This window comes from Pholcus phalangioides, unplaced genomic scaffold (assembly GCF_987345545.1).
Source record: "Pholcus phalangioides strain wild (caught in Gottingen) unplaced genomic scaffold, Ppha-v1.0 ptg000017l_1, whole genome shotgun sequence".
NCBI classification, from domain to species: domain Eukaryota; kingdom Metazoa; phylum Arthropoda; class Arachnida; order Araneae; family Pholcidae; genus Pholcus; species Pholcus phalangioides.
In genome coordinates, this window is record NW_028301610.1 from 11,619,559 (window position 1) to 11,633,492 (window position 13,934).

The following is a 13,934-nucleotide window of genomic DNA, read 5'->3' on the forward strand; positions in this document are numbered from 1 at the left end:
AGAAATGTTTTCCTCCTCATCATGGAGATGAACAGAACTACTTTTTTTATTGGGTTGCAACAAAGTTTTGTGGTGATGAGGAGAGAAGAAAGAAAACAGATAGACTTGTTTGAGTTTATTTCACTGGCATTTGGATGCCCTGAGAGCACTTTCTAGATGATTCATTTTTACTCCTTCCTTTAATTTAGAAATAAGAAATGAGATTTTTAAATTCTTTTTGTAGGGAAGTATTTTTATAAAGAGTTTTCAGAAAGTTATCTGCACACATTTATTATGATAATTACTTCTTAAATGTCTCTGCTTGTGACATAAGTATATTGCTTACCACACAATTAAAATTTAGTTAATACTTTTGCAAGTTCTGCAGATACTGTTTCTATAACTACTTCCAATTGTACGAACTTAAAATTCTTCAAATGGTCCAACCTGCTTGCAATATGTATAGGTTTTGCCTTCCATTTATTAAGAAGTGTTTTTTTAAATACTTTTAATTACCAGAAGAAACCTATTTCAGTTATAAAAGATTCTAGGAGATTTGACAATAATCTTTGTAAACAAGGAAGTGAAAAAAGAGTTCAAAACTCTCTTTCCTTTGAAAGAGCGAGAAACCTTGATAAGATTGCTCCAATTGTTTGAAATAATGTAGATTTCACCACTTAATGGAAACATAATGAAAATAATATTTCTTTGTGGATGAATCAAAAAATTAATAAAAACTAGATTAATAAAATCATTCATTTCAATATCTCAAACACTAATACAATGAATTCATAAAAAGAACATTCTAGAATTACTGTGAAGAAGAAAATGTGAAGACAGTCATACATTAAATAATATTAATAAATGGAAAAGACAGTATTTCTTTGCTCTCAAATGGTCTGGTAGGTAAAGTCTTCAGTTAAAGTAGGTATCTTCAACCCATTACTGGCAAGCACCATGGTGCTTCCTGAATTACCCAGAGTGCTTGATACCCGTGTCCAATATCGTGCTCATGAGCACTTGATCAATGTTCAAATTAAACTTTTTGTGCAAAATTGCATTCAATGATTGTAATTATCCCGATTTCATGCATTCGTATGCTAAACTTGCCGTAAGGGTGCTCTTCTTTTGATGATGGGTACAGGTAGTGCTCACGACTAGAAAAGTTGAAGACTTCTGATTTAGAGCTTTGCCTGCTGGCATGGGTTCAAATCCACCCACAATTTTAATGAACCACAATCCAATAATTAACAATCCAATTTCCTTTCAAAAAAGGCCTATTACTTTTTAGAAGTTACTTCTTGTAAATCAGTGATTTCTTCATAAGTTTTATGCTTTAAATAGTATATATAATTAGCACCCATGCCAAATGTCTTTTTAGCTTTTATTATTGGTTTAACTTTTCATATATTGGTGAATTAGGAATTTCATTTAATTCTTTTAACATATTTGAATCACATTTTTCATTTCTAGTTTTTGTATCTTTATTTTTGCATCATGTCTATAAGCAGTTTCATCAACTCTATTTATTGGTTTGCCCCATTCCCTATATGTTAAATTGGGATTTAATTCCGTGGAAAGTCTGACCAGGGGGCTCACCAAAGATATCAGCCTAGGGGCTCTGCTCCAGGATGTGGGGGCTATGCCAGGACCCGTGAATGAATGACCTGGTAAATGCATTTCAAATGGTAAATTATTAGTAGCCTTATTAATTATACCTTCTCTTCATTTAACTGACACAGGGGTACAACAAAAATGGCGACATGACCAAAGCAAAAATTGCTACCGCAGGGAGTCCCCCATTGAGGGGTTAGCGCACCAACCTCTCGACGAGTATAAAAAACAAGCCTGCCGTTCGGAATCGGCAATAAATTGTAGGTCCCGGTCTAATTAGCCCTCGTGTGCAGAAAATGACCGTGGTGCGACAAAAATGATCAAAATGATCTTCATTTAACCATTTATTTATATGTAAAATAAATATCCATTTAATCCTTTGTTTTTTAAATATTTTTTTCATGTGGAAAATATTTCAAATCTTTTACAAGCTCTTGTTCTTTTATTAATGCTTCTTCTGTAATTGGTTTAGCTTTCAAGGAATTGAGCAACTGTTTATAAAATTTGTATGCATATTTACATTCTTCTTCCCTTTTCTGACACCTTTAAAGACTTATCAATATTATCTGGATTACTCCAGCAACTAAACTCAGTGAGACATGAAACTGAAAATAAAAACTTACTGATAGAAAGAGAGATAAACTGATATGATTATGAAACTTGTATCTCTTTCTATACACATATAGATATCCTTCTAGTTTCTTTTCCATTTATTTAAATTCAAAATTCCTTCTATATCAAATACTTGGATTTACTAAATCTAACATGAAAAAATCATATGGTTTTTGAATAGATTTTTTTTATATAATTTATTAAATTATTCTTTAGTTAAATATTACCATCTATTTCTCTGATAATTTGTTGAATCTCTCTTGGTTGAAGACTAAAAAATATAAAATAATTGCAATTCCTTCTTAATGTTTATAGGAGTAGAATAAGATTAAGATATATAATCGATGCATTTTTGTTTCTATCCCTGATGAATAAATCTTCTATAATCCTCTGATCTTTTTCAGTTACACAATCATAAAAAATTACGAGATTTTTATTTGATGGATCTAAATCATCAACAGTAATAAAGCCATTAAAATCTGAATAAAATGATGTTTCTTTATTAAATATTTATCGAATAGTTTCAATAAAGTATTTATACTTTTTAAATTCTTACATTTTAAAATATCTTCTCTTTCTATTCCTTCAACATGGAATAATTTTCTTGCAGCGTTAAATATTTAGGTTTATATCTTTAGCACATATACATATAATTTATCAAAATTTAAATAATCATAAATTGAATGCAAGAGTAAATTTGTTTTTCCTGATCCTGAAGCTCCTACAATCAAAAAAGTCTAAATATATGTACAGGTAGTATAGGACTTTGATTTTAGATCTTGAAACTCTTCGAGTTCTGTGTAATCTCTTTTATCTTAATCATTTATTTGTAAGCAAATTCTTTTTACTTGTAAGCAAAAAATTTTACTTGCAAGCAAATTCTTGTCGTCGTTCATAACAGGCGAGATTTCAGGTGGGGGGGGGGGGGGGAAGAATGCACCGAGGACGAAACTTTCCAGGGGCCAAATGTCGGAGGCGAAATTTCTGGATCCCGGCACCAGCAACTCCGTTAAGACGATCGCGCGTCTTCAGCACCCTGACCGCACGTAGTGACCACTGTTTGCGAGTGAGTATCGTGATGTATCCGAAACTCAGTAAGGCTCTGAAGGAATTACCATGATCTCCAAAGGTGCTCAAGAAAGATCTGGGGCGAGGGATTGAACTGCCAGTGCGGAAAAAGGAACTACCGTACGCCCTTTGTGATGGGATCCGGAAATTTCCTCTCCGAAATTTCATCGCCATATTCGCCCTTGGGACGTTTCGTCTCCGGTACATTTCGCCTGCCCTGACCGTATTACTGAGTGACTGCGTGAGTCACCAGGCGATTAGATGATTGACCATATAAGTGGGTGAGTGACCGTATGAATGACCAAGTGAGTGATCGTATGAGTATGTGAGTGTGAGTGATGTATAACTATATAACTCCCATGGTATTTATACAAGGGGCGAAATGTCGGGTGGGAAATATCTAGGCTGACCAACCCATTTAGTCGGTCACTTGATCTCTCACATAGTCACTTCTTGGTAACTCATGCGGTCAGAGTGCAACACGTTTGATCACTCCCTCGGTCAGGACAAGCGAAATGTCGGGGGTAAATGTCCAACTTACATGGTCAATCATAGGGTCACTCACATGGTCACTCATACGGTCAGGGCAGGCGGAATGTCTGGGCAAAGTTTCCATAAATCCTTTGTGATAAGAGTGCATGGGTTACGAACTTTATTGAATCAATTCTTGATTTCCCTTTGTGAGTTGATTTCTTACACTTTTTCATAGTTGTTTGTTACTGGTGCCCGTTGCACATAGAGTTTTTACAAGAATCTTTGATTTTCAGCATTTTCATGCTCTCTGGGTAATTTTTTACACATGAATAAAGTCTGGTTTGTCAGAGATGCCCATTCCCCTTCTATACAAATTTTATAAAAACAGTTGCTCAATTCCTTGAAAGCTAAGCCAATTACAGAAGAAGTATTAATAAAAGAACAAGAGCTTGTAAAATATTTGAAATATTTTCCACTTGAAAAATATTTAAAAAGCAAAGGATTAAAATATTTATTTTACATATAAGGAAATAATAGTGGGGGGGGGGGGTGCAGAAAGCGTCTTAATAATTTCAGGGCCCCCCTTATCCCCGATTTTATATAGGCCTACTCTATGGGAAAGGGAAATCGGCATCACAAAAATTTCATACATTATTTAGAACATATACAGGAATGCTGAAAAATATTCATACAAGAAAAATACAAACACAATTAAATGTAAATAAGACATTCAATTAACAGAGATGATTCCAGAACCATGGAAATTCAGATTAAATGAAAGAAATAATTCCAGCTTCCACGAACATTCAGGACAAATGAAAGAAATGATTCCAGCTTCCTTGGCAATTGAAAATAAATGAAAGAAATGATTCTAGAATTGATGAAAATCCAGAATAAATGAAAGAAATGACTCCAAGTTCCATGGCAATTCAGAATAAAAGAAAGAAATGATTCCAGAGTCGTGGAAATTCAAAATAAATGAAAGAAATAATTCCAGGATAGTTGAAAATTCAGAATAAATGAAAGAAATTATTCCAGGATAGTTGAAAATTCAGAATAAATGAAAGAAATTATTCCAGAATTGATGAAAATTCAGAATTTATTAAAGAAACAGTTTCGTAATTGGTAAAAATTCAGAATTTGTGAAAGCTAATAAATGATTCCAGAGACTTATTTCTTTCCAGCAGAAAATTCCAGAATTAAAGAAAAAAATTCATAATTTTGTATGAAAAGAAATTATGATTACCCTAATTGCGATCCCTTCCAAAACGCAGTCGACCTCACTTGCCGCACACCACTAAAGGCGGTTCTGCCTGGGTGTCTCGGGGTTTTTCCAGTTGCGGCGCTGGGCACGTGTAAAAGAGTGAGACATGAGTCCCAAAACAAAATGAATGATTCATTATCGAAAATATTTTTGAATTTTTTTAACACTTTAAAAATTCAAATTTTTTAATTAAAAAAATATTCCTTTCCCCCCCTCCCCTCCCCCCTTAATTTAAGGATATGGCTCGGAAACAAGAACTACAGGTGCCTCTGACAAGACAAAATGCTGTGATTGAAATCCAGGAAGCAAAGTCTACGACAGCAAGTCCTTTTCATGTAGACCGGCTAATTTCTTCGAACATTACATGCCTCGAAGAGGAACTTCAATCGGCTCTTATTAACACCTACTGTGGCAAACCTAGTCGGTTTGCTTTACACTTCCCGCACTTGAAACACACGACCGTGGTCAAGATTGCCCAGGGCTCTTACGGGGAGGTGTTTACAATCGAGGACAAGTCCCAGAACCTAAGCGTATTAAAGATCATCGCCGTCAAAGGCTATCACCCGATATATCCTGGAACAAAAAACATGACTTTCAAAGAAATCATTCCGGATGTCGTCGGTTCTGTACTCTTGAGTCACTTATGCGATGGCCTCGACAACGGCCACAAAGCACTAAACTTCCCAAAAGTATTCAAAACATGTCTCGTAAAGGATGGATTTCCTCACAGATTCGTCAAAGCATGGCGTGATCACGTCAAGACAGCTGAAGTCGAGGATCCAACGAAGTTCCCACCGCTGGATACGTACAGTCCAGAGCAAATGTTCGTCTGCATTGAAATGCCGCACTACGGATCCCACTTAGGGAATTATAAGTTCGTTAACCCCCAGTTGTACATCAGCTTCATCAGTCAAGTGGCCGCTGCTCTGGCTGCTGCCGAGTCGGCGTTCAACTTCGAGCATCGAGACCTCCACATCGGCAACCTACTAGTCGAAAAGACCAGCGCCAGCGAACTGCAATATTCCATCAAGGAGACGCAGTTCTTCGTAAAAACCCTGGGATATAAAGTCACCATCATCGACTTCACTATGTCCCGATTCCAAGACGGCGACGGCAACACCTATTTCTTCGACGTAAATAATAAGGCCATACACAAGAGCGCTGAGAACAAAATCGACTGGTTAGATTACCACAGCGTGTACGCCCTGATGTCTCGGGAAATCGGGGAGGACTGGAGCGAGTACAAACCGAAGACGAACCTTTTCTGGATCCGGTACCTCATGGAATACATGAAGAGATGTCTTGTTAGGCAAAACCCGTCGCTCCAGAACGACAACGACGAGCATTACATGCTGTTGAGCGAGTGGTGCCAAGCATCGTTGGAGTACGACTCGGCGAACTCGTTCGTCAAGCAATTCCTAGTCCAGAAATTTCCCTTCAATATGAAATCGTGTCGCTCACTCCCGGGGGCAAGTTTTATGGAAATAACTGATTAAATTAGTTCTAACAAAAACATTCCAACAAAAATTTATCGATTTGAAAATAGAATTCATCCAATCTTGTTTGAAAGCATCTCGGCTTTTGATTTGTTAGAACTACGAATATGATACGCAAAGGATACACTATCGGAAGCCTCTGTCCTTTTTTGAATTTAGACATTAATTTCCAGAAAAATGCTGGTTGAATTGTTCTGAAATTTCAGTCATATATACCTGATAGTAGTACTCACCATTTACAGTGAAAATTTAATCATGAGTGCATTTAGAGGACCGGCAAAAAATTAGATAAAAAAAAAATTTTAATAAACCATGTATCAGAAAAAACAGAAAATGACTTGCAATTTAAAAAAAATATTTTAATAACCTTGTGCAATACTTTTGTGCGTTTTCGTAAGAATAGCACGTATATTCACGAAAAAATAGGAGTGATTTCTATAAAAATTCAAATTTTCATCGCATGATATTTGCTTTATAAGATGTCTAGTGTTTTCAACTAATTTTGAAGAAATTTACAGGAAACGCTATACATCAAACATACTGTATGGAAATTCAAAATGTGACAAATCGTTATTCAATAAAATGTATTTTTAGTAAATGAATATTAATAACGCATGCGCAAGATATACATATAAATTTTATTATTTGTAATTTGATTGCCAGATATATAGTGCAACTCATATAAAAATTCCAGCGGAATGTGGTGGACATTCAGAAAGATATACACGATAATGTGAGCTGCAATTTCGAAACTTGCTGAAAGTTACTGAATAATGAGGGATTTTCCACAAATTGGCTATATATGATTATTTGCTCAGTTTGTTTATTTTGACATCATACACGCGTGTTATGCGTGCACTCCTCTTACATAACATCAGACGCTCGTCTTCGCTCATTCGCATATAATGCTGTGGGCTTATTCTCAAACTAATCAAATAACAGAGAATAATCGTACACCAATTTGCGGAAAATCCCTTATTATTCAGTTAGTATCAGCAAATTTCGAAATTACAGTGACTCACCCTATCGAGTATTTTTTTCCGAATCTTCACGACATTTCAGCTAGTAGTTTCATATGAGTGGTACTATATATCTGACAATCAAATTACGAAAAATGAAATTTATATTTCTTGCGCATGCACAATCAATAATCATTTACTAAAAATACTTATATCTTATTGAATAATGATCTGCCACATTTTAAATTTTCATACAGTATTGTTATATCGGACCACTGGAAGAATGTATATGTATGCAATTATGTAGATTTAACCCAGGTTCCTAGTGGTCCAATACACATTTAGAAAAGAAATGCATTTAATATTTAATCAAATAATCATGAAAAGAACGATTTATATTTACACAAACAAAAACGTCAATTAAAAAAAACCCCAAACATTACGATACCAAAATCTGCGTAATACATGGACAGAATACTATATCTTGTATGTATTAACAAGTGGAGAGCGACATTCATGTCATATATGTTCAATTATAATATTTTTTAACTTGATGTTGGAATAACTCTCTTTCCCTTTAAACACTCATTATATTTAATCTCGCCATCTCCCCCCTGTTAATCTCTCATAGTTTGGGTGTTAATTTAACCTCCATAATTTACTTAGAGTGTGGTAAGAATTTCTTTCCTACCTTTTTCTCCATCATCGTCGTGTCGGATATCCCAACGTCCGTTGGTAGCAGGGTTGGGTCTTTGACGTCAAAAACGACAAGTGTCAAAAACTGGTTTAAACCGTCAGAAACTGTCGAAAACCGTCAAAAACCAAAATGAATGCCTTTTGATAATGTTTTGAACACAATAGGTATACAACATGATGAAAAACTTACTTTTTTTGCATATTACAATGATTTATTTTTAAACATTAATTTATTACAATAATTAAAACAAAATATTAATTAAAATTTACAATTTTGAATTTTTCAACATAAGAGCCTAGAACATATAAAATATAATTTTATGGTTTATTTATCTAAGCTACTTATTACCCGTGTTCAATTTGCGAAGTGGAATAGAGCTGCTTATTTAAAATATGTATGATATGGTATCAGGGTTTTTGACCCCAGAAACTAACTCGGTATTAAAACTATCAAAATCTTACTGTCAATCATGTCAAATAGTTTTTGTTAACTTGATAGATATGTTATAAATAACAAAACACTTACTTTTATTTAGATTAAATGGTTTCATATTCAGAGTGATAATTACTGGGGAAAAATATATATTTCGATATTTTAAATTTTCTGATCCGCCCAAAATTGTTCTCACGCAGCATCTGTTAATGCACTAATTAAACTAATTTACTTTCACCAAAAAATTTCTTAGATCAGGGTGTATAAATTCACAGAGCTTTAAAGAGTACTTTCAACCAAAGCAGAGCTGACAAGACTTTATACCCAAAGCATTTGTTTTGCACATTTGAATACAGCTTCAATTGGAAAACCATTGCATTATAAATGCTAGTAAATGTACCATATCATAGTGCAAAAGTAAGAATAACTAAGTTTGACATATACAAGCTAGCATTGCTAAATTAAATGACATTTTAGTCCTACAATTTAGTATTTTGATCGCTAGATATATTTCAATGTTATGCGCAATAAGAGTATCGTTTTAAGTATCAGTGGTTATCTAGATAATTTAATAACAGAAATCAACATTACATACATGATGTAATAAACTTTTTTAAACACTTATCTGTTGTAAAAAGAGGACAGCAGACGGTTTATATCAATGCAAACATATATAAGCAGTTGAAGAAATTTTGAAAGGTCAAGAATCATCTTGAATCAAAGAATGTCAAATCGTTCCACAGTTTTCCCTTCAATGTTCATGTTATGCTTTATTCAAATTTTATAAGAAATAAAAAACCATATATATTGTCCAAAATAATTCTGTCGAGAGTAGAAAATTATTTTAGAATCATATTAACTATTTATTCTTTGTATAACATAGTCACTTTAAACATTACATGCAATTAACGTGTGCATTTCCAATGGGAATTTTTATATCAAAAAGCAATATTTGAGGTTTTTGACAGATTTGACAAAGGTTTCTGACGGAGGGTTTTTGACGTGACGGTTTAAACCGTCAAAAACTGTCATGTGTCAAAAACCTGCCAACCCTGGTTGGTAGTTACATTCGATGTCTGCAAAAACAAATTCTAAGTGCTACGTATATTACGGTATATCATCCCTTTTGAGGATTTATCGGAAGTATTTTATTTTTTTTTGCTCTGTATCCTCGTAATAGCGAAAATACGTATAATTTTTTCGGATAACGTCACATAAAAATATGTCGATAATATGTTTAGACGTAGCAACAAAAAAATCACTGTTACATTTATCACTGAAATAAAATGTCATTAAATGTTTGTAGAGCGTGTGTCACTGAAAATGCTGCGCAGAGATACCAAATAAGTTACAGCACATTCATTACTCTGAATTTCAACGCATTTGTTCAGTGCCTCGAGAGTTATTAGTTCAAAAGTCTAAATTTTCAAAATTCACTTGTACAAGAAACAAATTGGCTTGTCAATTGCTTGTCGTGGCTCAGTCCGCACTAGACACAATGTCACGAATCAGTCCCCATGATGTGCAGCGTGGGTGTTGCACTTTGCAGCGAATGTATATCGTAGAGAGAGCGTCGAATGTTTTTGTTCTTTTCACATGTCAGTCACTGAATAGAGAACGACGCTGGAGTACTGTCGAAGCGAAAACGAATTAGTTGATCGTTCGTGCGTTTTCAGACGTGCAGTCAGTCCGAACACTCAGTAGTTTGTTACACAGACTACTGAGGACAACCAAAGGGCGACACCGGCGAAGCATCTCGTTCCGTAGGCGTATCCAAGAGAAATTGCACGGAAACAATTCCAGTGTATGGTGTCTGGAAATGGCAGTTCAATGTGAAGTTTTGAACATTAGTGAAGTTAGCAAATTTCTTTGCTTGAAGACATCACTGCCGCATTACTCGGTGAACCATCGCATCAACGAGTCTGAGTGATCGATGTCGTTGTCTGCTGAAAAGGAATTTGTATTGTTCGAAGGGAGAGTTTTTGAAACAGTTGATAACTGTCTCCTCTAAGCAGAGTTAATTGAAATTTGTGAGCGGTGTACTGAGAGTACGAGCACATTTCACTTACGAATTATGAACGTTGAAGGGATATAGAAACATAGTATGTAAAACATTTGGCAGAGAAAGAAAAAATCTTACCACAGTCTGATTATTTATAATCATTTCCAAATTAAACTTGTTTAAATGCTCAATATAAATATTAAAACCCTAATAACTCTGAGGGATTATAGATTCCAACATCAAATTATATTACACTAATACGCAGTATGTTGTATACTTAAAACAAAATTGCATATATGCTATATGTGGATATTTACATGAAAGTACTTGCATGCATAAGTGTACAACATTAATACTTTTGTTCCTCATGCACATTTTTAACATTGTGACAATTTTTTTCCCTCTTTTTCTTCACTTCCATTTTTTCTTCTTTCATAATTTCATTTTTTCTCTTAATTTAATTTTTTCCTCACACTTTCATAATAATTTTTTTTCATAATTCCATTATAATTCTACTTTGTTTTCAAGGTTTTAACAATTTTTTTTCAAATATAATTGCGAAATTGATTAACATATAGGAATGAACAATGTAAATGCGTTCCATTAAACATACTTTTCAATATGAACATAATTTGTAGTCATTATTTTGCTTTTCTTCTGCTTCTTCAGAAATAGAGATATGTACATATGTGAAATTGGTTTTTTTTTCAAAATAAGATGGGACTTGATCAAACTTGCAGTGCACTTCAATGTCTACTTCAAATTTAATTTGTGAATTAGAGATAGTGAGTTTGAAGAAAAATTTTGCATGAAAAAAAAAGAAAATTGGCAACAAATAAGCGTTCACCGTCCAATGAGGGGCCCTTCTCACTGAACAATCAACAGCATATTTGTATCCACAACGGAATTTCAGCAATAAAAAAAAAATTATTATTGAATACGATTATAAAATTCGATGAATTAAATTTTCAAATAATCGTTATAGAAGTTTAAAAAAAAAATACCATTTTCAAGTCCCATATTATTTTGAATTTATATACCCAACACTTGATTAATATGTTCCAAAAGTGAAAGTGTTAATTTGTGCTGGTCGGTTAGAGCGCAAATTGTACGGATGACCCACGGAACGCTGAAGCAATAAATTACGGGGCATATTATCCAGAGCAGGGGGTGCATTACTTGCTGTACTTGTTGAAGGCCTTTCAGTTTGACATCCTTGAATAGAAGATTGTGATCTTACAATGGCAGAGTTATCTGTGTTTGGAGAAGGCTGCTCGGTATAGCGCCCAGGGCTACTCCTGGGTGGATTCCCCACTAAACGTGTGGCACTTTGTAGGTTTTGCTTTTGGATTTCTTGAATTAATTATTGTAAAATTTACAGGATTGTGAACTGTGAGAATTCTGTAGGGACCGACGAAATTTCTTCGCTTAGGAAGCGAAACGTGTCTATCAGCGTCGTTAAGAGTGTCTGTTGGAAGTGTAGGGTCGTAGGAAAGATGTAAACATGCTGGCTTTTCCTGTGTTGCTTGATGAATAGTTGAATTATAAATTAATTCATAGTAATTAATGTATGTGTTACCGGCAAACTATATGAAATCCAGAATGCCGATTGTATAGAATGCCTATGCCTGGTCGTTTCAGGCAAAGTATGAAATAGGCATTCTATAGAATGTCTGGATTTCATACTTTGCCGGTAACATATGCATCCCAATCAGATGTTCCTAGTGCAAATATAGACAGGGACTTCTTCAAGTTAGAATTTATCCTTTCACTTTGACCATTGGATTGTGTGCACATTGCCGTTGTTTGCAATTTAGTTACCCCTAGGCGACTACAAAGTGTTTTAAAAAGGTCACTCACAAAATTTAAACCTTTGTCTGATAATAATTTCTCAGGAAATCCAAAAGTGCAAGCAAAGTCGAGGAATTTCTCTGCTGTTGTTTGCGATGTTTGGTCGGGAAGTGCGTACCGTTTCACAAATTTTGTGAAATGATCAATGAACGTTAGTATATAGCAGTTTCCACGTGAGGTGTTAGGCACTTTTCGACAAAATCTCAAGAGACATACTCCATTGGTCGAGATGGTATAAAATGACGTTGCAATGGAACAGGTGGTACTCTACGAGGAGATCGGAAAGATATGCAATGTGTGCAAGATTCTACGTAATGTTTTGTGCCTGTGTATAAATTATCCCAGAAATATTTCTCTTTAATGGCGTGGTATGTTTTTAAGTGTCCAAAGTGTGTCAAGTGATTGGCTGCAAGAATGTGTGGCTTGAACTTGTTAGGTATAACTATTTGTAGTATGATCTTCTGACCCCCTGAGCGAGTGATAATCCCTTTGTGCATAAGAAGACCATTTGATAGAACATACTTAATCCTGAGCTTTGAGTGTATGTGTGTTATCGTCTTCTAATGTAGAGATTATGGTTGACAATTTAGGATCTTCGCGATGAGCCAACTTTATCTCCTCTATGGTAGGTAAAGTGATCTGTACTGTATTCACATGAAAGTCGCGTGAAAAAATATCAGCGACTTGGTTTTCCGAAGACTTGATTAATTCAAAATCATAATTAAATTCTGAGAGAGATGCAAACCATCGAGTGACTCTGCTTCCTGGTGAATCCCATTTCGATAATTTCGTCAGAGCAGCATTATCACACCTAATAGTGAAATGTCTACCATACAAATAGTACTTGTATGCTTCTACAGATTCCACAATGGCCATTAATTCTTTTTTCATAATAGTGTATCGAATTTGTGTGGGATTTAGCTTCTTGGAAAAATATGCAATTGGATGTATAACATTAGAATTGTCTATTCTCTGCCCAATCATTGCACCTAATGCAACGTCACTGCTGTCAGTAGAAAGGATAAATTCCTTGTTGAAATCCGGATGAATCAAAATGTGAGGTTGCGAAAGTTTTTGTTTTAGAATGGCAAAAGCATTCTGGGCCTCTTGAGTCCAATGAAATTTTCTACCCTTTCTAGTAAGATTAGTAATAAGTGCCGTAATATTTGAAAAATTTTGTATGAAATGCCTGTAATACCCAACCAGTCCAATAAAACGGCGAATTTTCCGTACGGTGTTGGGAACTGGAAGGTCTTGTATCTTTCTAATGTTTGTCTCAATGGGGCGAATACCTGAACTGTTCAAAGTATGACCTGGGAATTCGATCTGAGGAACAAGAAATGAACATTTAGCTGGATTAAGTGTCAAACCAAAATAGCGGAACCTTTCGAATAGTTTTCTGAATTTGTAGAGCATTTGTGAGACATTGTCGGCACCCAAGCAAAAATCATCAATATAGTTGGCAATTTTCAAATCCGAGAGAGGA

At 34.8% G+C, this 13,934-nt stretch overlaps 1 protein-coding gene across 1 annotated transcript; it reads left to right on the plus strand.

Moving 5' to 3' along the window:
• Positions 1–5,250: 5,250 nt before the first annotated feature.
• On the plus strand, positions 5,251–6,507 carry LOC149072378 (serine/threonine-protein kinase haspin homolog). The gene has a single exon (XM_089246802.1). The coding sequence runs from the start codon at positions 5,251–5,253 to the stop codon at positions 6,505–6,507; it is 1,257 nt and encodes a 418-aa protein (XP_089102928.1).
• The last annotated feature ends 7,427 nt before the right edge of the window (positions 6,508–13,934 follow it).